We start from the raw sequence: 26719 nt of genomic DNA, 5'->3' as shown, positions 1-26719 counted from the left end.
TCTTTCATCACCTCATTCATTGCCTCCTGATTCTCCCCTTCAATTGCCCCCTTGCACTTTTTAAATCTGTAAACCCCACCCCCACCCAGCTGAGTTCAGAGACTGTAATTTTTGCAGAAGAGAAAAGAGAGGGAAGCTCTCTAGGCAGAAGTGCTAGGGTCATATTCTCTGTCCAATTTACTGTACAATTACTTTCCTATGAACCAACCCTTGCTCCATAATGTTCTCTTAGTAAATATGGATTTGGGAATCTTTGTTTGCTAACTAATCCATAAACATCAAAGAACTTTGAACAGATTTTTTTTAAGGAAAAGGAAAGAAGTGGGTTACTTGTGTAACAAGCTGTATGGATAGTCAGAAAAGACAGAAATTTGGAAAATACGTTTTTGTGAAGGGCATCTGAAATAGTTATTGGTGAATGTGTGATTCTAGGAATTACATCCCCCGTGTGTATATGTGTAAGTGAATTTATGTTGCTGAATGAAGCTGGTCTATCTTCTAGGATGGAAGATCATACGTGCAGTTTCTCACTAATGCATCAAGACTCTCACTGTGGCACATTATCCAAAAATGCAGTTCTGTCTACCTGCATTCTTTCTTGATTGCAAGTTCCTTGGAGACAGAGAAAGGCATCTCTCTTTCTCTCCCTCTTCATAATATATATATATGTAAGGATATATATATATATATATCCTTACATTTCAGCAATGCCTACAGCGGCATGGTATAGTTGGAATAACTAATAAGTCATTATGTACTAACTGCCAACTACAGTAAGCCCTGTGTTTCTCATCGGCATCTCCCAAAGCTTGTCCAGGCAATTGTTTCTTGCAAAAATGAACCAGGACACCAAATATTTGCATCTAAATGTGACAAGCTAGGAACAAGTTTTCTCATGCAGGCATGCAAGTGCCCTCCCCCCCCTTGAAAACTGCCAATCAGTCAATTACTTCTGTATGATCAGTTCACACCAGGAGGGTCCTAAATTAAAGGCTCGCTGAGATTTTTGTGGCCTGGCCAACACAATTGCTCTGAAAGACTGTTAATCTTTAATGGCTGAATAAGATGAAGGAAAGAAACAGAAGAGGAAGTAGTGATTAAACCTGCATGCATAGCAGGAATGTTATTAGGTGAGTTACTTAAGGAGACTGGATCTTAGTCCATGATCTTTGCTATGCAAAGGTGGCTATACTGGATCACCTTATTATTTTTATCCACCGTAGTGTTGCTTCCTGATGGTTTATAACTCCAGATGTCAGTCCTCTTGCCCCATGTTGTCACCCTCTGTGACAGGACCAAATGTTGTGATCAAGACTCTGACATCATGTAGCCACTTGCTCACCAAACTAGATATAGATTCTTGAACACTCCTACACACACACACACACACACACACACACACACACACACACACACACTCACACAACATATTTTACTGTACTGTGGCTTCGGTCACAACATATAATTTAATTATACGCACAGAAGAATATGGAAGATTTCAGCAAAATATATGCAGACTTCATCAATAATTGCTTGGAATATTCTGTGAATCTTTCACTATATAGATCTCTAATCACATTACACTTAATGTAGAATTAAGACCTGTGGGATGCAGGAATGTATTCCAGTATTCACTGGCAGGCAAATCCATTGTAAAAGTGTGTATGTATGGACCCCCTACCCACAGTTTTCTCTCAGTCTTGGCAAAACAGTAATTGGAAATATATGTTTAATCAGCAGGGGGACACAAGTAATGTCGAAAAACTCAATGCAAAGGAATAACCATGTTAGGGGTCCACCCCACCCCCGCAGCAAATGCAGTTGAGTAGAGTATAGCAAAGGCTCTGTGTTTTTTCCTATCTCAAGAAGTTGAAATCTCCTCAGACTTAATTGGGGATGTGAGAATAATTTGTTTAGCTTAATGCAGATTTAGCTAATTTGCACTTCCTGTACAATGAACCAACTTGCATATATCTGCAGCTACCTTCAGTTTTCCAAAACCTGTGATCAACTTAGCAGTTATTATTGTTATTATTCAATATTTATCTTGCCTTTTAAAAGCATATTTGGTCAATTCAAAGCAATGCACATATCTAATTATGCACTCCTATTTTCTACACAACCACCACCTTCTGAGGTGGACTGGGATGAGTCAAAAGTTTGTACAAAAATACATACTAGAGTAGCAGTTCCTCAAATCTGTATATCATATAGAGAAGTGAAAATAAAATATACCAGGACAATCACTTGCAAAGTTATCTATGTTCAAAATACACAAGAAAATTCATATAAATTTTTACATAGACAAAAGCAACAAACTAATAGGGAGTTTGAATAAATTTACTGGAGAAAAAACCAGAAAGTTGAATAACACTGAACTTGACAAATTGGCCCTTTTCTAAATCTAAATCTTCCTTCCATCACAACAATAAACGCAAGATATAAATACATAAATAGGCTTTTCCATTTTTTTTCATTTTCATTTATTTATATCCCATTTTTTATTTTTATAAATAACATAAGGCAGCGAACATATCCAACAGACTGTCCTCCTATTTTCCCCTCAACAATAACTTGGCAACAATATTCGTCCTCAAGAAAAGTAAAAAGACAAAATTTATCAACATTGTTTCTAGTTATATATATTAGTGAGGTTATGATCACAATTGTGACACCTCTCTCTCTCTCTCTCCTCCCCCCCTCCCTCCCTCCCCTCTCTCTCACACACACATTTACCCCAATATGCATAATTATATATTTTCTTGCACTGAACCATTTACTGTTTTAATAACCATCCAACTAATTCTTTCTTGCACTCTTCCTGGTGCCTGAAGCTTCCTGATAATCTCAAAAACTCTAGGTGATTAATGGACTAGGACTTTCCTTCACCGAAGCCATGCTAATTCTTCTTCAGAAGACCTACCCTTCTACATGCTTAACATTTTATCTTGAATAATCATCACCATCTTCTGCTTGCTTCAACAACACATATACTAGCTTGGAACAACACAGGGAAGTTAGGCATCTTATCTTTGACAATGTTTTTTACCGTTTACATAGAACAGATATTAAAGTACAGGTACTCCTCAACCTACAATTGGTCGAAGTTACAATAGACTCCCCACCCCCCAAAAAAGATATTTACACCCCACGTGAAGTTCCAACAGCTACTCCTTTTTCCTGTAGTCCAGTGGTTCCCAAACTTGGCAACTTTAAGACTTGTGGACTTCAACTCCCAGAATTCTCTAGCCAGCAGAGCTGGGAGCTGGGAGTTGAAGTCCACAAGTCTTAAAGTTGCCAAGTTTGGGAACCACTGCTGTAGTCATTTGGCCACACTATGGACATCTGGCAACCAGCCCACATTTACAGTTGTTTGCAGTGTCCCTCAGTCGTGTGACTGTGATTACCTGACCTTTTGTGTGTGAGAGAGAAATGGATGTTTACTTCTAGCCTACCGGTAATCGAAGTGTTTATTCAAGGACCACTACATAAAGGTTGTAAAATCAGGCATGGTCACATGATGACCTGCTTAATGACTGTCATGACTTACAACTATAATTGCAAGCTCAGTTACAATTGTAAGTTGAAGATTACATGTAAACTAGCTTTTAAAACAGCAATATTAGGCACCAATGTTTAAAATACAGCATTGTTGGAAGAGCAGAAGTCAAATATTTTTTTTGTGGATTGCTAACTGCAGGACAAACAGTGACACATTAAAGGAAAACCCCATTTTCCCAATTTAGATTAACAGGGATCAGTGCTTAATCACAGAATACATATTTTACTTATAGAGTAGAAGACCTGGTTTGATGGTTGGTCTATAAAGCAGGGATTACTCTGCTTGACTAAATATTATACAGAAGATAGAATGACTTATTTCTCTAGAGCTCCTTTATTTAGCACCTCCTTTACAGTACCTAATATCGCATTAAGGACTTCTTCTTAGTCCACAACAGTTGAAGGAGAAAAGTAATACATTTGTAAAATAACGGACAATCAGAGGGTTAAAAAGAATTGGTGTGAAATTCTTAAAGACAGGATTTGTAGTGGGTGATCTAGCAATCTTGTTTGGTGTCTTGGTCAAAGTCAAAGGCTCTGGGTAAGACAGAGCAATCATTGATTACAAGAGACAGCGCTCAGAAATGCACACCCAGAAAGATATATTATAAACATTTTTCCTGACCCAAAAGCTGATTTGTACATCTTCCCCATTTTATTTCACTTTACAAATTATAAGAAGCTCATGGAAACATTAAGTTCCAGGTACATTCCTCAAAATCTCTGCTAATTAAAAATAAAGGAGAGGTGCTTGTTAGTCCCAAAGTTGCTTTTTCAAGAGACAACTGGACTTCCTTGTTTTTCTTTGAAGACGTTTTGCTTCTCATCCAAGAAGCTTCTTCAGCTCTGAGCTTCTTCAGCTTCAGATGTCTTCAAAGAAAAACCAGAAAGTCCAGTTGCCTCTTGAAAAATCACCTTTGGGACAACCATGACCTGGATGGCTGAGAATCTCTATAGACAGGTGTTTGTTACCTTCTTCCCTGGGTTGTTCCCAGGATCACCTTTGGCTTGCTAAGTAATGAGATGGTGGTAAAGGGAAATGTCTCCCAGCAAATCTGGGATCTCACCCCTAAGTAGCAGTCCACTGCTAGGAACAATTCAATTTCCATTTGCTCAGAAGAACTTGCTATCTTCCATGAATGGACTCTAGATGTCCTGTTAGATTCTGGGGCTGGGCTAATACCAACAAAGTGTTGAGACACACATGCTCTAATGGAAGATAATCCAGATGAGCTGCATATTGTCATATAGAACTGAACAGACAGATCTGAATGCTCTCAGGATGTATTTCAGCTTGGTCTAATGGCAGTTCTAAAGTGATATGCAGCCAAAATCAGTCGTAATATCATTCTGAACATTCTATGTGTTTGTTGATCAGTCTAGCCCTGAGAAGCAGAACTTCCCCACAAAATTCCAAGGCATTATTTTGCAGGCATTATGGTCACCATTTAGTTGCACCAAACGGGGAGATCTAAATACTATAATCTCAAACCACTCAAAAAACAAAAACTCATTGGCAAATTTGCAACAGTAACCTTTGGTTTCAACAACAGTGGCTGGAATTTTTTTTTAATTCAACTGAAAGTTACTCAGAACTTTTATGAGTGTAACGATCTCATTATACCTCTTATCAACAGTAGCTAAGGACCGGAAATGAGTCACAACCACACCAATTAGACCTTGTCCTTTTATTACATTCTATTTTAATATATATTCAGCATAAGGTTGACATGCGCATATCTACCGCTTGGGCTATTTGTACTCTTGGTCTCATCTTTTAGAGAAGATTCCCTCCCCTCTTTCTGCATTCAGAAAAGGAAGTGCACGAATGAAAGGATCATTGTAGTGTATGTTTATGGATAAATATATATTGATAGGTGTCCTCCCATCCGGAGATGACTATTTATAATGGTTAACAGCACTTTGACCCAAAAAAGTTTAGACTACAAGAGTTGAATTGAATCAGAAATTATGGCGCTATTCTCATATACAGTATCTACAATGTCAGCATTAGCAAAGCCATCCACTGGAAGAAGAGATTTACCAATGTAGGAAGGGAGAAAATGCAATTAACTATATGGCAGCCAAAATGTGGGAAGGCCAGCACTAGGTGCTTGCCCGAGGTTGAATTAAGGGAATGCTACACAAGTTTGTTTCAACAACCAATTTATTTAAATGATGAACACAATTAAATGAGGAACTGCATTGTGACATGGAAAAAAGGCTTTGATACAGCAAGAAATCTGCTGGTGTGAAATTGTTTTCTCTGCATATTCTTTCTCTCTTCCACTTTTGCCGTTTAAATGTTTTATTCATTTTCATTTTCAATTTTGTACATTCACTTATATACTGGATATTTACAATAATAATAATAAGAAAAGAAAAACCCCAACCGAAACACAACTCATAAACCCAACCTATCACTTTCATACACCCCTTCTTCTCCCCCTCCAACTTTCCTTTCTCCCTCCAACGATCACCCCTCCTACTTCCCTTTCCCCTCCTGCCTTCCTTTCTCGCCTTCCTCACCCTCCTTCCCCTCTCATCCTTACATTCCCCTCTTCCTCCCTCCTTACTTCTCCCTCTTCCTTTCCTCCACTTCTCACTATGGTGCATTTCTCTATTCCTTTTACGCTAAAAAGAAAAAAGAAAAGAAAAAAAGAAAAGAAAAAAAAAGAGAAAAATAAAAAGAAAAGATAAGGATCAACAGTATACAAGTGTATTCTTCTTATTCTATATATTGAAACTATATCTCCACCCACCCACCCACCCCCAATGAACCCCCCTCCCTAACCCCCTCCGACTTCCCAGGTCCCACACCCGGCACAGTTCAGTACCATTCACCTTCAAAATATCTTATTAACAATAATAATGAAAATAACATAAAAAGAACACTCCAAAAAAGAAAAACGAAAAAAAAACGAAAAAGTAAATAAAAAAAAAATTAAAATTCTTTTGCATTATGCTCAGCCTCCCATCATTCTTAAAATTTAAACAGTGTGAATCATTCCATTTATATTTTGTCCTCGTCCCTTACTTCTTTGATATTTACCCCCATCTTCCTGTAGACTCTCCAGATAGCCTTTCTTAACCTTATATTCAAATATTAGTTTATACAAAAATCAATTTATCTTCAAATACAGAGCAGTCTAATCATGCTTTCGCTACTCATCTTCCTACCCTTCGTTTCACGTCTCTATTCCTCCCAAGCCCAAATTGCATATACCAGTTCGTTCAATCCCGAGATCCCTTCATCAATATCCCGCTCCACCTTCCTTTCTGCCCCACTCCTCCCAGCTCCATTCATCCCAAACCGCAATTCAAATAAATCTTAGTCCCCGCTTTCCTCACAGAAAACACTTCATGCGCAGTTTGGATTGAGATTCAAATAAGTCTTGTAAAAGTCCCGTATAATATCTGTCTAGAATAAACAATGCTTCTTTCCATTCCTCATCAGTACACAGCTTTACCATTTCATACCAAACAGAAATCCTAAAGTTTTAATCAGTCCAAAAGCTTAAAAAGTATTTTAAAGACATCGCTGGATCTATATTCTTTACTTTTCTGCCCTTTCGGAAAGAGAAGGCTACCCTCTCCCTTATCACCACGTGTCCCGCTGCTTTGAGAGGCCTGAAAGGCCTATGAAGCGGTATATAAGTCTACTGCTATTGCTATTGCTATATTGAGAATATGACTAAATCCTCAGTTTCCGCTCTTCTGCCTCTCCAGTAGGGGGGGAACAACTCCCTCCTTCTTGTAACCAAGTGACTTGCTGCTTGTCTTTCCTTCACCTTGTCCTTCCGCATTTCCGAGTGAGTCAAGAAGCCCCGCCTTCAGAGTTTTATAATAAAAGTCCCGAGCTTCCGAAACAGAATTAATACAAAATCTTTGATTTTCAAATGTAACTGTGATTCCAACTGGAGCTTCCCATTTATACTGTATTTGACGATTTCTAAGTTCTTGGGTTAAGAAAGTATAGCCTCTCCTTGCTTGCAGCATCTGAAGCGGGATCTCTTTAAAGACAAACAAATCATGGCCATCGATTCGTAGCCTGTTATTGTAAAACTTTTGAGTAATCACATTTCTGGATTCTCTTGTGAAAAAGTATATAATTATGTCTCTTGGAAGCTGTCGTTGCTCTGCTACACGCGAATTCTGGCGATAGATTTTTCGAATATTCCAATCAAAATTGAGTCCCGGACCTCCCACCGCTTGGCTGAAAGCTTCTACAAACGTCTGTTTCAAGTTCTCTCCTTTCTTTTCAGGCAGTCCTCTGACTCTTATTGCAGACGCCTTTCTGTTATAATTTATCATTGTAAGTTGTGTTTGAGTATTTCTAATCTCTTGTTGTAATGTTTGGATATTAGAAGTCAAATTAAAATTAGCCTCCTCCAAAGTTTCCAGTTTAGACTCCATTTCTTCGATATAATCTGTCAAAGTAGACGTAACTTCAAACATATCCGCCTTTATTTGGGCAATTTTAGTCTGTATTTTATCGCATAAATCCAGCACAAGTTCTTTAATTTCTTGTTTAAAGTCATTAATTATTTGAAAGAAAAGCTCCTGTGTCAATGAATCTCCAGTAGGTGGTGTAGGAGACAAAGGCAGCGATTTACTAACAAGTTCTTTAAGCACATGCGGGGGGGATTTTTTTGCCTGCTTAGATCTGGGAGGCATTATAGATAAAAGCTGAGAATAAACAGATAAACAGTGTCTTCACCTGGTCAGTTCTCAATAAATTATTTGTAGATTTTGCTTGTTAATGAGTAGCAGTCTCCGGGGAGATAAAGCCGGTTAATTGCATCATCAATCACCAACACAGTAAAAACGCCATTTTGTATCCCAATTGCACAAAGAAGTTTCAAAGGAAAAACTAGGCTGGTATTTAGATAGTTATAAAAAAAAAAACATCACAGGAGTGAGACCCGCTCGTTTGCCTTAAGTTGCTTTAAACAATTTATCATTGTCCTGAGTGGGGGGGTCGTCTGTCTAGGGCTGCAAAAAGGCAGCTGCGAGGAACTGGCTGGAGATAAGAGCTCAGTTACGCTGGATCTCTTCTCCGTTCGCAGCCCAAAAAAAAAGAAGGGGGGCTGTGAACTACGAATAAATCCTAGCACCTGAGCTTCTGCCTGCCCCTTTCTGCCAGAAAGGGGTGATATCTATTGATCTTAATTAGATATACAGACCAGAACTCTGAAAGGGGCTCCGTTGAGCTCCTTCGGCGACAGGCTCCTCCCACAGGAAGTCTTTCTCTCTTCCACTTTTGTAGAAAAGCAGAGATCTGCACATTGTGTGGAAAACAGCACAGAACTATCATGCAACACTGAAGATGTTTAAGAAGAGTTTGGACAACCATTTGTCTGAAATGGTATAGGGTTTCCTGCTTGAGAAGACCTCAAGGTCCCTTCCAATTTTGTTATTCTGCTTAAAACGATGGTGAGCAGATTAGGAAGAAAGTATGCATGAGTTTCCTATGGGGATGTAAGTAGAGTAGGAAAAAAAACCCAATGCATCTCTTAATTAATCTGCATAGCTTGTCTGCAATTGTCAGGAACACAAATTTAGGAAATTGGAATATAGTGGCTGAGATTCACCTCCTAACAGCTTTGCGCCTGTGGCAGACTTCTTGTAAACTTGCATCAGTGCAATATTATTTAGTGCTTCCTCCCTTCTTGATCGTTTAAATGCTTTATTTACTGTTGAAAAAGTATTCTGAAAAAGACATACCGTACAGACCAAATATACAATTGTACATTGTATACTTCATCTTTTCACTAAAAGTGGAGATGTGCAATTTTTAAAAGTAGAATAACGAAGCATGATAACAATACTATTATAAATGCACTGGTAAACTGCATCCAACAGACTCAGGACTATGCTACTGTTATGCCTAAATACTAAATAAAAATGGGTTTTGCTTGCAACCAAAAGATAGCAAACAGGAAATGAGCTTGATCCCCTCCAGAAAGAATTACAAAAGTGGGGAACAACCACACAGAAGGTTTCCTTAAGTTCCTAAAAAAACATACCTCTGATGAGAGAAGGAGAACAGGTGAAAATCTTCTTAAGGTCATAATGCTAGGACGGTTCATAAGGACAAATGCCATCTGCTGAAATGGCTAAAGATAGCCCATTTTCTAGCAATTACTCTCTTTTCAGCCCTATGAAACTCTTAACATTCAGGAGAAATAAGGGCGAAACCTCAAGTTCTTTTATATGCTTCTGTTTTATGAAGAGGGTGAGAAAGGAATATGAATCGTGGCAGGAAAAAGAGGAAGTAATGAAATTCTCTTTCCCAGTCTTCTGTTCTAGTCCAGTTACAAGCCAGGAGGAAGACTACACACACCACCAAACCTGTTTTCTTCAGGGTAGCCAGCATGTTGCAATTACTTCTTGGCTCCACTTTGAAAGGACAGCATTGAATTACCCAACAGCTACGGCTTTTATTCTTTACACTTTCCAAGGTCAGAAGAAATATAAATAAGCATGCAGTCCTAGCAGTATCAAATACTGGTGTCAGGACACAGATGGTAGTTCTTTGACTTCAAGGAAATAATTGACAACCTTTGTGACCGAGACATGCCTTGGACTCAACTAGAGAAACAGGCAAAGATGAGCATTGCACAATATTTGTTGGGGCCGTTGCCTAGCAGCACTATCCAGCAATTATAAGAATCTCAGGATTCTGACCCTGTTCAGCTGTCAGTCGTACCCTGACACAAAAGAATGTTCAGTGTTCATTAACCACAATGCGATGAGATATCCTATTCACAAGACATGTGCCTTGCCATTATTATAGAAGTTCCTATAAATCCAAGAGGCTACAGCTCATTTTAACAACATTTTGGAACCTTGATGGATTCAGGTGGTGTATTATTATTAATAAGTGACACTATGTGGTCAATCTTTTCTGGACCCAGAAGATAAGCAGGGCCAAGCCTGTTTAATACTTGGATGGGAAATTCCAGCAAGGCTGTAATGTTGGAAAGTTGAAAAGTCATGCCAGAAGAGAACATTAGTACGTAAATCATTTCTATGTTGCTGCCAATTTTTTTTTACATAGGTATCTCCACGAAATTGCAGGGAATTACATTTTATTTGAAAATGGCTTTAACCAACCAGCAATATAATCCAGCCTGAAAGTATAGGTGTAGCTTTGACAGCCTATTTGTTTCACATTTAAAATGCTGTTATATTTCAACCTTCATTTGTCTTGGGACAAGATCACTCAGCAAATGCCTTTTTCAGGACACCTTTAATCAGAAAAAAAATGGGTACCGTGTTTTCCCGAAAATAAGACAGGGTCTTATTTTCTTTTGACCCCAAAATAAACACGGCCTTATTTTCGGGGAGGTCTTATTATTTTTGAGGTGCAGGAGGCGGTGAGCGTGGTCACCCCGTGGCTGCTGCTGTCTTGCAATATTTTCAGGAAGGGCTTATTTTAGCGCATGTGCTCAAAAGTCTGATTGGGCTTATTATCCAGAGAGGTCTTATTTTTGGGGAAACAGGGTACTTAAAAGAAACACAACCTTTTCTGAGATGGCAAGTTATGTGGAAATTTCTTCTTAGCTCCTTCATGGCATCCCTAAGATGGGATGGTTTTTCTTTTCCCTATATCAAGGGTTCCCAGTTTTTTAGAGACTGTTATCTGCAAAGTTCATGGAAGTATACATTTTCAATTGTATCCTCCTTATTTGGAAGTTTTTCTCCCAGGCATCAGAATGGCCCAACTCTGTTGGTTTTTAGGTAAAGATAAAGGTTCTCCTCACACATATGTGTTAGTCATTCCTAACTCTAGGGGGTGGTGCTCATCTCCATTTCAAAGCTGGAGAGCCAGCACTGTCCAAAGACATCTCCGTGGTCATGTGGCTGGCATGACTAAATGGCAAAGGCGCACGGAACTCTGTTACCTTCCCACCAAAGGTGGTTCCTATTTTTTCTACTTGCATTTTTTCATGCTTTCAAACTGCTAGGTTGGCAGAAGCTGGGCAACTAACGGGAACGCATTCCATTACGCTGTGCTAGGGATTTGAACCGCCAAACTGCCAACCTTTCTGATCGACAAGCTCAGTGTCTTAGCCACTGAGCCATTGGTTTTTAGGAAGTCTATAAAATCATGACCATCTGATCATGGGCCCAGAATAGTATGACTACTCCTTCTGATGAAGAAAAATCTAATAAATAGCATGTTGATTGTATGTTTCCATTTTCTACATTGTTTTTTCCCCTATGGATTGTCTATATTGCTAAATTTAATGTTTTGTTTTTAATCTGAATTTACGAAGGTGGAAACTGTATGCTGTTCAGGCTCAGCTTTAATTGGAGCAGTTTACAAGCCTTTGTAAAAAATGAGTAAATATTTTTTGTCTGTTATGATCATTTTCTGCTTTTCATTGGCCTGAACTTGCAATTGTACTGTGTTAGTTAGTCAAATTCCTTGTGGGATGAATGCCATAAGTGCCATAAATTGCTCTACCCTTCTCAAAGTTCATATCCCTTGTCCTCCTTAGCTTGGCCTCATCTCATCTTGTGTCCTTGCATTGTGGTAGTACAAATTAAGAAAAAAGGTGACTATCACAATCTTATTTAGCCACAAAAAGCAAAGAAAGACCACAGTCTCTCTATGTAGAATCAACATTGAATATTAGTAGATACCGCTAGTCAGAATTGCAAAAGCCTTAACTACAAGAATTTTTAGTTAGGAATTCGCAAATAACTTCAATATGCTTTATATCTAAGCACAGGGGGGAAGTCATGTTTTTTCCCCTCCAGAATGACAAGCCTGTGAGGTTGATTGTGGCTTATAGATGATACAATGAAGGCTCACATTGCTTGCATTAACCATTAGTAATGAGTTGTACCAATGCCCCCTCTTAGAATTCAACATGACACCTTTTGTGGTGGAGGGACAAATATGCTATACAATGGATTTAGCATCAATAGTTAATCCCACCATTTCCATGGCATGCCTTCTACTATGGAACAATTTCTTGTTGAAAAGACCAGCCCACTTCTGATTACAGTTAAAAAGGAGAACGAAATACATTTTAAGCTTCTTGTTTAGTGTTTTGAATGATTTTTTCATTTGACTGTATTTTTGATATGGTTAACAGTACACAATCACAAAATAAAAATGGATAACGTAAAAGACATTCAATTGATCATTCAATAGAAATTCTGGAATTATGATTTCAGGAAACTCTTTTCTCATTCATTCATTCATTCATTCATTCACTTTAGATAGCCACCCACCTCACTACCATATCCCAGTGCTACTTACAAAATTAAAAATGCAGAAAATGATACCAAATCAACAAAAAACAAGCAGCAAAAATAATTTAAAACATTAAAAAAATAGAATTATTAAAAACATAAAAACAATAAAGCAGCATTCATTTTCCTAAGGTGGGGGGAACATTCTTTTGTATGGATGGGGGAAGGGAGGCAGCAAATGGTAGAAATTCCGAATATTTAAAACACTACAGGAAGATCAAAAAAGCTGACATGTGTGACAGTTCCCCAGAGGCAACTGAAATATACAGTGCATTCCAAAGAATTGCAAAGTACAGCAAAGTAGTCTTCCACAAAGCCATAAAGGAAGAGAGAGGAGGGGTGGAGGGAGCGAGGGAGAGAGAGAGAGAGAGAGAGGGATTCATTTGGGAAAATGTATTAATGTATTAAATACGGATGACCCATTGCAAACTTTAGAATTGCCACATAAGAGATTTTGCACTAAGCAGTAACACTTGATCAGTTAATGCATAGTTCATAAATGGGCTTGTGCCTTTATATCCCACTCCTGTTGTTGAAACTGGATAAAAAATAAACCAGCAAACAAACCTAGATAAGAAGGGAACCAAAAAAATGGTGGGGAGGGAATAAAAGAAGCAAAAGAACAAGAAATGACTAGATATCAGAAAATCAGCAAAATCTATCCAAGAAACAACCTGTGGATTATCTCACAGATTAGAACACTGCATAGAAAATAATATGCAATAGCAAAATTACACTGAAATCAAGGTGAAGTTCAGCAAAAAAAAAATGTTTGCCTCTTGAAAGGAAATATTAAAAAAACAGGAGATTCTTGGTGACAGATGAATCTTTCTTCCCCGTGCTTCAACTGTTTTCCTTGCCTCTTCACATCTAAATCTTGGTCTTTGTTTTTCTTCTGGAATATCCCCTTTTAAAATCATTTAAAATTTCAGGCTAGCACCCTTTACTGTCTTTTCAACCCCTATTCAACTTTTCTAAGGCTTCTGCTTCTTATTGACCCTCATTTGTCAGACTTCTCTAGCTACTTGGCCCTTTCTAGGAGCCAAGCAACAGAGCAGCACAGACAGAGGGCTTCGTCTCGCTCTTTGACATTAAGTAAAGCAACTAATCTCTAGCAGAGATTTCCTAGCTGCCACTGAAAACTCAGCTCCATGCTGCAGTGCAATACAGATTGTTTGCATTCTAGTTTTTGTGGTTTGTACTTACCCCTGAATCTGGAGGATCTGGCAACCAGCCTAGCTCATTCTGAGAAGTGCTTGTGTCCAGAAGATTAACTGAAAAGAAGAATAAGAAAAAAAAAATTGAGTCAGCCATCAAAAACGTGAAATTCGTACCAACCTTGCCTGAAACAATTAATGAAGAATCACCCCAAAGGCCTACATGGTCACAGTGGTGAGTTCCTAACCGGTTTACTACCGGTTTGCTCGTGCGTATTCACAGAAGCGTCCAGGCAGGTGGGCGGAGCCTCCCGCCACCACCACTACTGGTTCGGCTGAACCGGGAGCAACCCACCTCTAATGGTCCAAGGTTCTCTTCTCACCAGAAATCAAAGAGATGCTTTCAAGAAAATCCGTAAGCATTACGAGGGGTAAAGGTAACCCTACTGCTCGAGTTTTCCATCCACTGCTATTCAGAGGCAATCTTGGAAACAAAATGTAGCTCTAGGAGTTTGATCAGCATGATCCTAAGGATCGTTTAAGAGGTCACATGTCTCTTAAGCACCAGAGGGCTGGTCAAGAAGAAATGGGTGGAAGCTTGTTAAAGAGAGATCCAATCTAGAGATAAATTTCCTGTCAGGGAGAACAAATAATCAATGGAATAGCTTGCCTCCTGGAATTGTGGGTCCTTCATCACTGGAGGTTTTTAAAAATAGACTGGACAACTATTTGTCTGGGATAAAGTCTCCTGCCTTGAGCCAAGGGTTGGGCTAGAAGACCTCCAAGGTCCCTTATAGCACTATGATTCTATGTTCTATTTGTTCCTGTAACATTCTCAATTGTAGATGGTACAGACCTAATGATTATGTTAATAAAATGTAATTATATAATCAAGGACCTGCAAATAAACCAAAGTAGTTGTCATGGGAAAGGCAGCTATCATATAATATTCTCTGATAGTGACTAAGTAGTAAGGCAAGGAGGACAAAACTAAACCCGGTTCTTAAAAAAGCATAGTAGATTAAGAGTATGCTTAGGTTGTTCGATTAATTATCTTGTCCTTGGTACCGATTATTAAGGGCTAGAGGTAATCCTTAACTTACGATGACTGGATGCTTAGTGACAATTCAAAATTACAACAGATTCCCCCCAAAAACTACTTATGACCTGACTTTGTAGTTCTGATGTCGCCTCCTCCCTTGGGGTCACATAATTGCATTTTGGGTATTCAAACATTGGTCCATGTTTATGCCTGTTTGCAGTATCCTATGGTAATATGACTATGATTCACTATGGTTTTTTTCTGGAAACCAGTGTTTACGTTTCTAGCCAAAACTGCCTCATAGCGAGCAATGTGTTTGCTTAACAACAGTTGCATTCACTTAATGACCACTTAATGGTCATGTGGTGACCTGCTTTATGACTAACATGATTTATGACTGTTATTGCCTGGCTCATTTAGTGATGTAACTTGAGGACTACCAGTACAATGGAAAGTGGGACAACTCTGTTAGCAACTAAGAATATTGGAAGTCAATGTTTGTGATGAGCAGATCACGAATGTGTTTGGCAATACTCCTGCAGAGAGAAGAAATAAAGCCAAAGGCCTAAACGTGGTGATTCTGAGCTTAAGGCAGGGCAATGGTAGTTCTCTTTTCTAATATAATACAGTGTATCACACGACAAATATGCCTGACAAGCTCTATGGTTCTATATTTGAGAGAAATTAAAACCAGTCTCTAACATGAAGGCAATGAAAGGATAAATGTACATATCTCAAGAATGTAATGAGGGGGGGGGATAGAGATACCTTATTCCTTTCTTTAAAAAAATAATTTTTTATTTATTTACAAACATGCAAAACACACACACACACACAAAACTTAGACATACACCACATTTACACAATACAATATGAACAGGAACTTCATGTTCTCCTTATATTATTTCCCCTTCTAGTATATTTCATTTGCATTTCACCATTCTTAACCCTCTTATTTTACTCATTTGTCTGCTATATTGGCTGATCACCTCTAGTAAATTTAAACCTCTTGGATGCACATATATATATGTGTTAATTCTCCTTAACTACTACTTTGGGGCTTTGTTGTCTTCCTTCATTGATCCTTGTTTCTTTCCTCCATCCACCTATACCTTTTGTCCCATATCTGGTAGTATTCTGTTTCTTCTTTTCCCTGGATTTCTTTTGTTAATTTATCCATTTCGGCACAATTCATAACCTTTCTTATTATTTCATCTTCGCTTGGAATTAATTTGTTTTTCCATTTCTGAGCGAAGGCAATCCTCACCCCCGTAATTATATGTAAAATTAAATACTGTATTTCTTTTTTTTGTATTTTGCAGTCATTATTCCTAGTAAAAAAACCTTGGGGTTTCCAATCTATTTTGACTTCTGTTATTGCCTCTAGCCAATTTTTGATCCTTTTCCATCAGAGATACCTTATTCCAAATTTGAACTAAACCCCCAATCCAAGGCTACCTAACAATTGGAGTTAGTCTTTAGCTTTAAATATCTGTGAAGAAACTGAAAGAAATTCTCCAACCTTGATAAGAAAAAAAGAGCGACAGCTTTAACACTAGTAGGAACAAATTGAGAACTGCATAAATTCTATAGGCAACCCAAGAAAAAGAACATTATCAAATATATTGAATTGAAATTATGCTCACATGATTCCCAAATCTTTGGATGATTGGTTTTGTTCCATGGGCTGTCCTCTAATGAATCGTTTATACAAACATGCTTATTTTTAAAAGGAAAAAACATTATTTTAAATTTACTGAGGGGTACTTGGTGCTCTCTGAGAGTAATGGAACCCCTCATTTCAGCCCTGAGCTATAAATATTCTCCTTTATTTTACATTTGCTGAAGTTATCAATAAAACAAATTCTGGAATGCTAACCCATAAATGCATATAATATATCTCTTCAGGTATTTATTTGTTAGAGAAAGAAGGGAAGTGACATTTGAACAATGAAACAATGGAAGTCTAAGTGTTGGAGTTTTGTGTTTTCCAATTTTGAAGAAAGAAAATCTGGGACAAAAAATTACTAGCCTAATGAAGCCCTTTTGTGACAAATATAGGCTGAATCAAATTGTCTTCTCACCCTTAGTAGTTTCTAGATAAAGAGAGATAATTAAACACAGAAGTCTTGGATGTAATGAAAGTAATGCTAAATTTAAGCCCAAATTCCCTCGAGAGAGAATAAAAGAATTTTGGCCAGGAGATGCTATGTGTTTTTCTGCCAGAGATCTAACAGTAGTCAACTGTTGATTTGTTTATGAATCCAACTTGCTTGGGCCTAGCACATTTTTGACATCCAGCCAAGAAACCAAATTTCCATTAAGCTAACTAACATATAAATTACCAGGCACAGATAGACCTGTAATTAGAAGGATCTAATCAAATCTTTTTAATAAATTGGTCTAAAATTTGCTTGAGACCATCGTCTTCTTTGTTAATTTGAGAAAATTAAGCTGTTAAAGAAAGCCATTCTTTACATTATTTGACATCTGATGAGTCTGAATCTCCCACATGTAATATTATAACTAATACTTGATGGCATTTGACAACTGATGAAATAAATATTTGCAGAATATTCTATGGAGTTATAGAGGAGGAGTAGGAAGGAAGGAAGGAAGGAAGGAAGGAAGAAAGAAAGAAAGAAAGAAAGAAAGAAAGAAAGAAAGAAAGAAAGAAAGAAAAAAGCTTTGATACTTTTCTTGCTGTTATTTCACTTTATTTTTGGAGGTTTCGTCCCATTGTTCCAGTGAAGGATGCTAGTTTTGTTTTTCTCCATTCCAAGGAGCAAAGAAAATGAAGTTTGGATCCATCTCTTCCCTTCCCCTTCTTATCTTCTTCTTTGTCACTTGGTTAAAATTCAAACCAAGAATAACAACCATGAATCTTAGGTAGCTCATCTTCCCTTGCTTGCAGGGAACTATTTCCTTGAGGCTATTAGGTTACACTTGATTTATTAGATTTCATCATCTAACATCTTTCAAAATCAAGGCAGTTCCAGGGATTCATGCATCATAAATCTTAGTAATTTAAAAAAAAATCAACAACCAAACGTTTAGATTCTGCATTCTAAAAATGAAGGCTATGTTGCTACTATTGCATTTTAAGCTAGCAAAAGCATGAACAGGGACAAGAGGAAATTACCCAATTAATTAGAACTGGTTCAGGGATCTACACTAAAAGCAGACTTGATCGGCTAGCAGGCTGTAAGAAAAAAAAAAAGCCTCTATATGTCAAAGAAAGTGTGTACAGTCATAGACACTTTTGTCTTAAATCCACACAACGAATAACTGAATTGTTTGTTCTGCTACATGGGTAAAAAGACTGAGTGTCAATCAAACTTAAATCCAAGAAGCCTCCTGGTGTTTAAGAGAGTTTAAGGGATAGAACATGTAGCCCCTGCTTTCTTTCTGATCCCTTTTGACCTTCAGTGATGGAATTCTCACATTCAGTTTCAGGACTCTGCATATTCAGCGTACCCCAAATCAAATCGGTCCATCTATAAACAGCAGTGAGCTTGGAAGCTTGAATTTAGGAAACATATAAAACATATTTTAAACATTGTAATAGGAACCAACCTTCTACAGCCTTCTATATCTTTCTATTCCAGAGAATAGCTATATCTAAAAATCATGCAATAGGTTTTTGCAATTTCAGTTGACTTTTCTCAGGACTTGTCTTTATATTCCATTCTGCATTGGGCACGGGGAAAGAGAAGGCCATACTGTTGGCTTAGTTCTTACCCCATCTTCTCTTTTCCTCTTTAAGTCAACTCTGCTCTAGATTCTTTCTTCTACACCCAGCAGTCTCCTCTCCTCTCTTCCTGGCACCAAAAAGGGTTAGGAGAGACATCACCCCTCCCCTTTACTTCACAGAAACAATATCACCTTTGAGCTGCTGACACAGTCCAAGTATTAAGGAAATTAAGGAAGGAATGGGACAGATCAGGAGTTGGAATGAGAACATGGCAAGGTGAAGGAAGGACTCAATGGTTTATGGTGAGTTTCAATTAACTTTTAAAATGCTTTATTTACTGAATGTATTTGAACCCCAAATTTTCTAGGATGATAAAATGACTCTTTATTGTTTTCCACATTTCCAACTTAAATTTGGAGTATCTTTATACATTCTAGAAAATCTTAAAATTAATCTCGTACTAAGTACTTTGTATCCAGTTTTTAAAAAGTGCTTTGGAATGCATGAGGTTGCATTTGTAGTACTGTCTCAGTGGTGGGTTGCAAATCCCGTTCCAACCGGTATGGTTGGAACGGGGCTGGGGGCGTCTTCATGGACGTGCGCGCATGTGTTCAAGTGCCTCCGTGACACTCCAGCTGCTCCGTGGAGCGTTGCGCAGGCACTGTATGCACCATGCGCCTGCGCAGAAGCGCAGAAACCTTTAAACACTGGTAAGGAGCTTGGGCGGGGGGGGGCCCTCCGGAGCATATTACCAGAACGGTCTCCGGTGCTCTGGGCTGGCTCTGGTATGCCTGTACCGGGGCATACCACCTGCAACCCACCACTGTACTGTCTGTAGCTTTTAAAGCAACCGCCTCTTTTCCTGGGACTGTGAGGTATCAGGGGACTCTTTAAAGCAGTTGAATCAGTGCCCATCCCAGGAAAAAGTGCTGCTGCTTTAATGGTGCTACCTTTATGGCCTTGTGTCGCCTGAAACATTTTAAAATCAGTTTCAAAAATTAATATTAACAGGATAAAGGCATCATTATATTATTGACACATGGTCTCATTTTTGCTACTACTTCCCGGCTTCCTCATTGCTCTCTAAGACCCACTTTTCCATTAGGAATTTCAGTTGGGAAATATTTCCACAAGTGAGTGACGGCTTTAAAATGAGAACATGCTGTGAAGGCATGACAGAAGTATTAATTCCCTCCAGTCTCTCAGCTGCTGTCATGTCTCTGTGAAGTGTATCCTATCTTTCTATTGTGAAAACCAAAGGTAATCATATTTTTTTAAAGGTTAGAACATCTATACATCAATATCATGTCAAAGATAATAAAGAGGCATCCTAAGCACTAATCCATATTATCTTGCTAAGGATCTCTGACAGATCTCTCAATGTTTCATGTTACCATGGCTCCTTCTTTGCAACTATACAATAGTCTGCCTTATGCTTGATTGTTAAGATGGCAAAATAGAGCACAAACTCGATTGTGATGTATCATGACATATCATGACGTTTTTTGCCTTTGTGGAGCCGGGATGGGTGTGGCCTGCACGTGACACATTTGGCCCACAGACTGCCAGTTTGATGCCCCCGATATAGATCATTCTAGTTAAAGATATATTAGAAAAACTTAATTATCTCAGGAAACTTTATTTTCCTAAGTAATTCAGACACCATCAACAGGAGTGTTAAAGGTTTAGGTTTCGGTTTTATTTGACTTGTATGCCGCCCTATTCCCGGAAGACTCAGGGCGGCTAATAATCAGAATTGACTAGATTTAGATTTAGATTTAGATTTAGATTTAGATTTTATTAAAATTTATATGCCGCCCTTTTCCCTGAGGGGACTCAGGGCGGCTTACAACCATTAGGGAGGGGGTACAGTACAAAATAAACAATATGTAAACAAGATAAGTAGTAAAAACACAACATGCATTCTACATTCAACACTCGGGTGGGGCAATTGAGGGCTTATCCCCAGGCCTGTTGGGAGAGCCAGGTCTTAAGGGCTGCGCGGAAGGCCTGGACGGTGGTGAGGGTGCGTATCTCGACGGGGAGATCGTTCCACAGGGTCGGAGCTGCAACAGAAAAGGCTCTCCTCCGTGTAGTCGCCAGTCGACATTGACTGGCGGATGGAATTCGGAGGAGGCCCAGTCTGTGCGATCTAATTGGTCGGAGGGAGGTAATCGGCAGAAGGCGGTCTCTCAAGTACCCAGATCCACTACCATGGAGTGCTTTAAAGGTGGTCATCAGTACTCTGAAGCGCACCCGGAGACTGACAGGTAGCCAGTGCAGCTCGCGGAGGATGGGTGTAACGTGGGCGAACCGCGGTGCGCCCACTATCACTCGCGCGGCTGCATTCTGGACTAACTGCAGTCGCCGGATGCACCTCAGGGGCAACCCCATGTAGAGCACATTGCAGTATTCCAGCCTAGAGATCACAAGGGCTCGAGTGACTGTTGTGAGAGCCTCCCGATTCAGGTAGGGTCGTAACTGGCGGACCAGGCGAACCTGGGCAAATGCCCCCCTGGTCACAGCTGACAGGTGATGATCGAGAGTCAGCTGTGGATCCAGGAGGACTCCTAAGTTACGAATCCTATCTGAGGGGTATAAAATTTGACCCCCCAGCCTGATAGGTGGAACATTAGCCGAATTATTGGGAGGGAAACACAACAGCCACTCGGTCTTGTCCGGGTTGAGTACCAGTTTGTTAGCACTCATCCAGTTCCTAACGGCCTCCAGACCCTGGTTCATCACATCCACCGCTTCATTGAGTTGGCACGGGGCGGACAGATACAATTGCGTATCGTCCGCATATTGATGGTATTTTATCCCGTGCCTCCGAATGATCTCGCCCAGCGGTTTCATGTATATGTTAAACAGTAGGGGGGATAAGACCGAACCCTGCGGCACCCCATATTTTAGGGGCCTCAGGGACGATCTCTGCCCCCCCACCAACACCGACTGCGACCTGTCCGAGAGGTAGGAGGAGAACCACTGCAAAACAGTGCCCCCCACCCCCACCTCCCGCAGTCGTCGCAGAAGGATACCATGGTCGATGGTATCGAAAGCCGCCGAGAGGTCAAGGAGAACCAGGATGGACGCATGGCCTCCATCTCTGGCCCTCCAGAGATCATCGGTCAATGCGACCAAAGCGGTTTCTGTGCTGTAACCGGGTCTGAAGCCGGACTGGAAGGGGTCAAGGTAGCTAGCTTCATCCAAGGCCCGTTGAAGCTGGAAGGCCACCACCTTCTCAACAACCTTCCCAACAAAGGGAAGGTTGGAGACAGGACGGTAGTTATTTAAAATGGCTGGATCCAAGGATGGTTTCTTCAGGAGGGGTCTCACCACCGCCGTTTTTAGTGCGGCGGGGAAGTACCCCTCCCGAAGGGAGGCGGTTACGACCGCCTGGATCCAGCCACGTGTCACCTCACTGCTGTTGGCAACCAGCCAGGAGGGACACGGGTCCAGAATGCAGGTGGAGGCACTCACAGCTCGAATGGCCTTGTCCACATCCCCAGAGGCAACATCCTGAAACTCAACCCAGGGATGGTTTGCCAAGTGATCCTCTTGTGTCCCGGCTGGATCTGCTGCGGTGGAGTCCAAGTCCGACCGAAACCGAGCAACTTTGTCCGCTAAGAATTGGGCATAATCCTCAGCTCTACCCTGCAAGGGTTCCCCTGTATCCCTCCTATTTAGGAGGGAACGGGTTATCCTAAACAGGGCGGCTGGGCGGGACTCAGCGGACGCAACCACGGTGGCAATATGAGATCTTTTTGCTGCCCTAAGTGCCCTGATGTAATCCTTGGTGCAGGTTGTTAATAGTGCTCGGTTCGACTCGGACTTATCGGACCTCCACAAGTGCTCTAGGCGTCTCCTCCGGCGCTTCTTCTCCCGGAGCTCCTCGGTGAACCAAGGAGGTCTCCGGGATCCGCTGACCCGGAGGGGCCGTAGTGGCGCAATCCGGTCAAGAGACTCCGATGCCGCCGAATACCAGGCAGCAGCCAGAGTCTCCGCCGAACTGTGGGCGAGAGTATCAGGAATAACCCCAAGCTCCGTCTGGAACCTCAAGGGGTCCATCAGTCGCCTGGGGCGGAACCACCTGGTCGGTTCCTCCTCCCTACGGTGGGGGTTTGGCCTCCGGAAGTCAAGCCTCAGTAGGCAGTGGTCTGACCACGACAGGGGTATGATGTCATTTCCCCTCAGACCAAGATCACACATCCACTGCTCCGAGAGGAATACGAGGTCGAGCATGTGACCCGCTGAGTGGGTTGGGCCCCGGATTACCTGGGTCAAGCCCATGGCTGTCATGGAAGCCATGAACTCCTGCGCCCCATCAGAGTGTTCACCGAGCGATGGCAAATTGAAGTCCCCCAGAACCATAAGCCTGGGGAACTCAACTGCCAGCTCGGCTACTGACTCGAGGAGCGAGGGGAGGGCTGCTGCAACGCAGTTGGGAGGCAGGTACGTTAGCAGCAGACCCACTTGACCCTTGAGGTCCAACTTCACCAGCAGAGTCTCACACCCGACAAGCTCCGGAGCAGGGACCCTACGAGGTACTAGAGACTAACAAACAAACAAATCTTTTCATTGCATGTGACTTCTTCGTATGTTAGGTGGCATACAAATTGAATAAAAAAATATACATAGGGAATCACTAACTGTACTAAAATAATGCTAACAACATTTTCGAACAACATTTCTAAAGAATAAAAAATGACTAAAATGTTAGTTATAAACTCCAAATCTGAGGGGGGGGGGAATCTTATGTTGGAATACAATACTTAAATTCAACCTCTTATCTAGAGCAATTCATGTGGGTACACGTTTGGATCACAGCCCTACTATAAGAATTCCTGTAGCTGGATATGAGTTCTAGGAATGAAACTAAAACTTAAATTATGCAATACATATGCTAAGAATGTTAAAGAAATTCTTCCTGGATTCCCTCCAAGAGAAACAATGCATTCTGTGAAATAAAGAATATATCATGGTACAAGTAGGCACATAATTCAGTTTGCTAATGCCTATATTTCGTGGCTTAAAAGTTATAGATAAAAATGTCTATCTTACAGAAAGTTACATTAAAAAAATGCTTACAAATATGGTCCATTAGGAAAAGTTAGATACAAGAATATTTTTGAGAGCTTTTTCCTAATTTTACAATGCGTAAAACTTTGGCAGTAGAGATGAATGACTGCAATGCACATTGATTGGATAAAGGCTGCTCTGGACAGATGGAGGTGGGGGAAGAGGACCGTAGCAAATCTGCTTTGAAATGATTAATAGATGCAAGTTATTTTCTTAAAAGTAGAATATCTAGTTCCTTCCTTTTTGTGCTATGAAATTTAAAACCAAAGAATGGATTCTAGAGACAGGGAAGCATGCAAGTTGACAGGGAGAATTGGGGGTCTGGCCTTATGTCCTTTGCTCACATGATGGCCCTTTAGGTATAAGCAAGGGAATTAAATTCCTGAAGTCTTCCGCAGGTAACACCCTTGCCAAAGTGGCTGTAGGTAGGCTGGTATGCAGGTGCCAAGAAAGAACCACAGCTCAAATTATATCATTTTCTTAATTATGGGCAGATGAGGCGTTTCGGGACAATTGCCCTTAAATTTGGGAGAAATAAAAGGTCATATTTTAAACTTATGATTTGCCAGCATCATCAATATGACTAGGTTCTGCAAGGAGAAAGTGTCATCTAAATAGAAACTGAAGTTACACAGAAAAGTATTATAGTGGAAAAGGTTTTCCTGGAATATAAGACATTATTGAAAGAACCATAACTTTAAACTCAGTTTTATTTTTTAAATGTAACTTATGAACCTTGAATCTGATGGTGGCATGTTTTCATCCATTCATTTCAGACATTCATGACTGGCTGCTGTATTTAAACCAAGCATTCTACCCCAGGTCATTGTCAGTCTTTCAATAATTGGAGGTTAAAGGCCATTCCTGTCCATTCTGCTGTTTACCTAAAGCTACAGCATCAAGTTCAACCAATCACATAAACTAGTTAAACTAAAACATTCTAAGTAAAATTATTCTAATCAGCCATGGAGATTAGTGGGATTGGTTATTATTAAGATGTTGCAACTTATTTTTCTAGTTATCATGTGCGAAATTGCTGAACCAATACAATATTTAACTACATTATGGGAGACACTGCAATAGGTCTGAGTTGGCTTATGCTAGGAGAATGAAGGAAACAAACAAATGAGACTCTCTTAAGAATGTTTTAGCTTGTAAAGTTATCCATGTCCTATCATTACACAAATGCAGAAAGCTTCACAAATCGTTTGTAGACCATTTGCAAGACATACACATTTTCCATCCCAGTTTGGAGCCACTAGCTCTGTTTTTAACACAGAAAATGAAAAGTCAGATGCTCATAAATAAGGGTAAGAAGCTAGGCAGAAATGAACTTTTCAAGAACTCTGCAATAATTTAGAACAAGTGGTGGTGGTGGTGATCCTACTTTGGCAACTTTAAGACTTGCAGACATCAACTCCCAGAATTCTCCAGCCAGCCATAGCGGACTGGGGAATTCTGGGAGTTGAAATCCACATGTCTTAAAGTTACCAAGGTTGAATACCTCTGAGTTTGAAGCACCCTCAGCCATTAAATATCACTAATTGAGTTTTGGGTTTGGCAACCAGAAATATATAAAGTTTGTGTATTGAGTGAGTGTATATCCATTGCAAAGAAGGAACTATTTAATTTACTAATGTTCTGCAACAACAAAGATATTTGTAAGTTCTGCTAACAGAATGCATTAGTAATTTTTTTTAGAGGAGCTAATTCAGAGAAGCCTAATTTTACTTTATTAATTATGAACAACATGTCCAGTGATTCTTATAGATACCATTTAAAAAAATTACATGCATGTTGTACTGTATCAGGAGGGGGAGTGGAGGTGTATAATTGGGAACCAACCCCAAAACAGAAATTACAAGTTGCAGCCCAACCCTGCCTGCTAAAGCGGAAGATACCTGATTCCTGTTTCCATTAGGATTTTAATCTAATGAACTTATAAAGCTTATTTGACTCATAACATTATTGCTTGCTTACCAAGAGGTTTCAGTTACCCAATAATCTCATTAAAAAAAGATCTTTTGAAAAACAACCCTAAAATCCGGAAGCCAACCAAAGCTTTCCTGAAATCTAGAGCTCCAGGGCTACCATGTGTCATATGAAAAGATTCCCAAGCTATTGGAAGTACCAGGGCCCACTTCATCCTGCTTTTCAGCAGGGTAGTTAACCCCACAATGGAGCAAAAAACAGAGCGTGACTAATTTAACTTTCTTGTCAGGTTCCTCATTGTCTTCCAAAGCTAGGGCTCTTTCATTCATTTCAGACAGCAGCAAATCCAGGCTGATCACTGGATGCGGCAATTGATTCCAACCTGCTGACAAGCAAACCTTAAGTAAGTACAGTTGGGCAGATTCAGGCTTTGTCTTTGTGGAAAAAATATTTGAAGAGGACAATTCCCCAGCAGCTCTCCTCCCCAAACATCAGCACTTGTGCATAATGCAACTTTGTGTGGTTTTTTTCAAGGTAACATGTCCTTGCGAAGTGTGTTCTCCTTTTGTTTGGCATTTTTGGTTTCAGAGTCTAAAACTTCCCTCTTGCAACATTCCAAGAAGTTATGTGGTTCCCGCAAGTTTTGAATCCCGGGTATCTTTCCCTTCTCCCCAGCTGCCCTTACCTTCTTTAGCAGGTATCTCTTGCAGAAAGGAAACAGAGAACAGAAACAGCAGCTTCAAAGATAGAGCGGCTTTTCTGCCAAGGAATCTCCGCTCCATTTCCCGTGGAGGCAATCCTGCTCCCAGACCAGGCTGGCTCTGAGCCTCAGTTCCGTCACTCAGCAAGTCTCTCAGCTTGGTGGCCACAGGCCTGAGACATCGAGGCACTCGCCTGGTGCCCTTGATGTGAGACTTTCACCAGAGCCAAAGGACTGACGGAGATTCCTGCATTGCAAAAGCTACCTGCCTGGCCCTGACT

The 26719-nt window shown here is 40.1% G+C and overlaps 1 protein-coding gene across 2 annotated transcripts in view; it reads right to left on the bottom strand.

Moving 5' to 3' along the window:
* EPHA1 (EPH receptor A1) overlaps window positions 1–26719 on the bottom strand; it is an 83037-nt gene extending 56318 nt beyond the window's left edge. For both annotated transcript variants that reach the window (XM_014065993.2, XM_014065994.2), the window contains exons 1-2: window positions 26424–26719; window positions 14041–14108 (exon numbers count right to left, since the gene is read on the bottom strand). In XM_014065993.2, the coding sequence (XP_013921468.2) occupies window positions 14041–14108; window positions 26424–26520 (165 nt within the window). In that variant the 5' untranslated portion in view covers window positions 26521–26719. The remainder of the gene's footprint in view (window positions 1–14040; window positions 14109–26423) is intronic.

The sequence above is a fragment of the Thamnophis sirtalis genome, unplaced genomic scaffold (genome assembly GCF_051295495.1).
Source record: "Thamnophis sirtalis isolate CommonGarterSnake01/CBP01778 unplaced genomic scaffold, rThaSir2_p1.2 scaffold_5, whole genome shotgun sequence".
Classification (NCBI taxonomy): Eukaryota; Metazoa; Chordata; class Lepidosauria; order Squamata; family Natricidae; genus Thamnophis; species Thamnophis sirtalis.
Note: the sequence above shows the minus strand (reverse complement) of the source record. Positions and strands in the feature narration are given on the sequence as shown.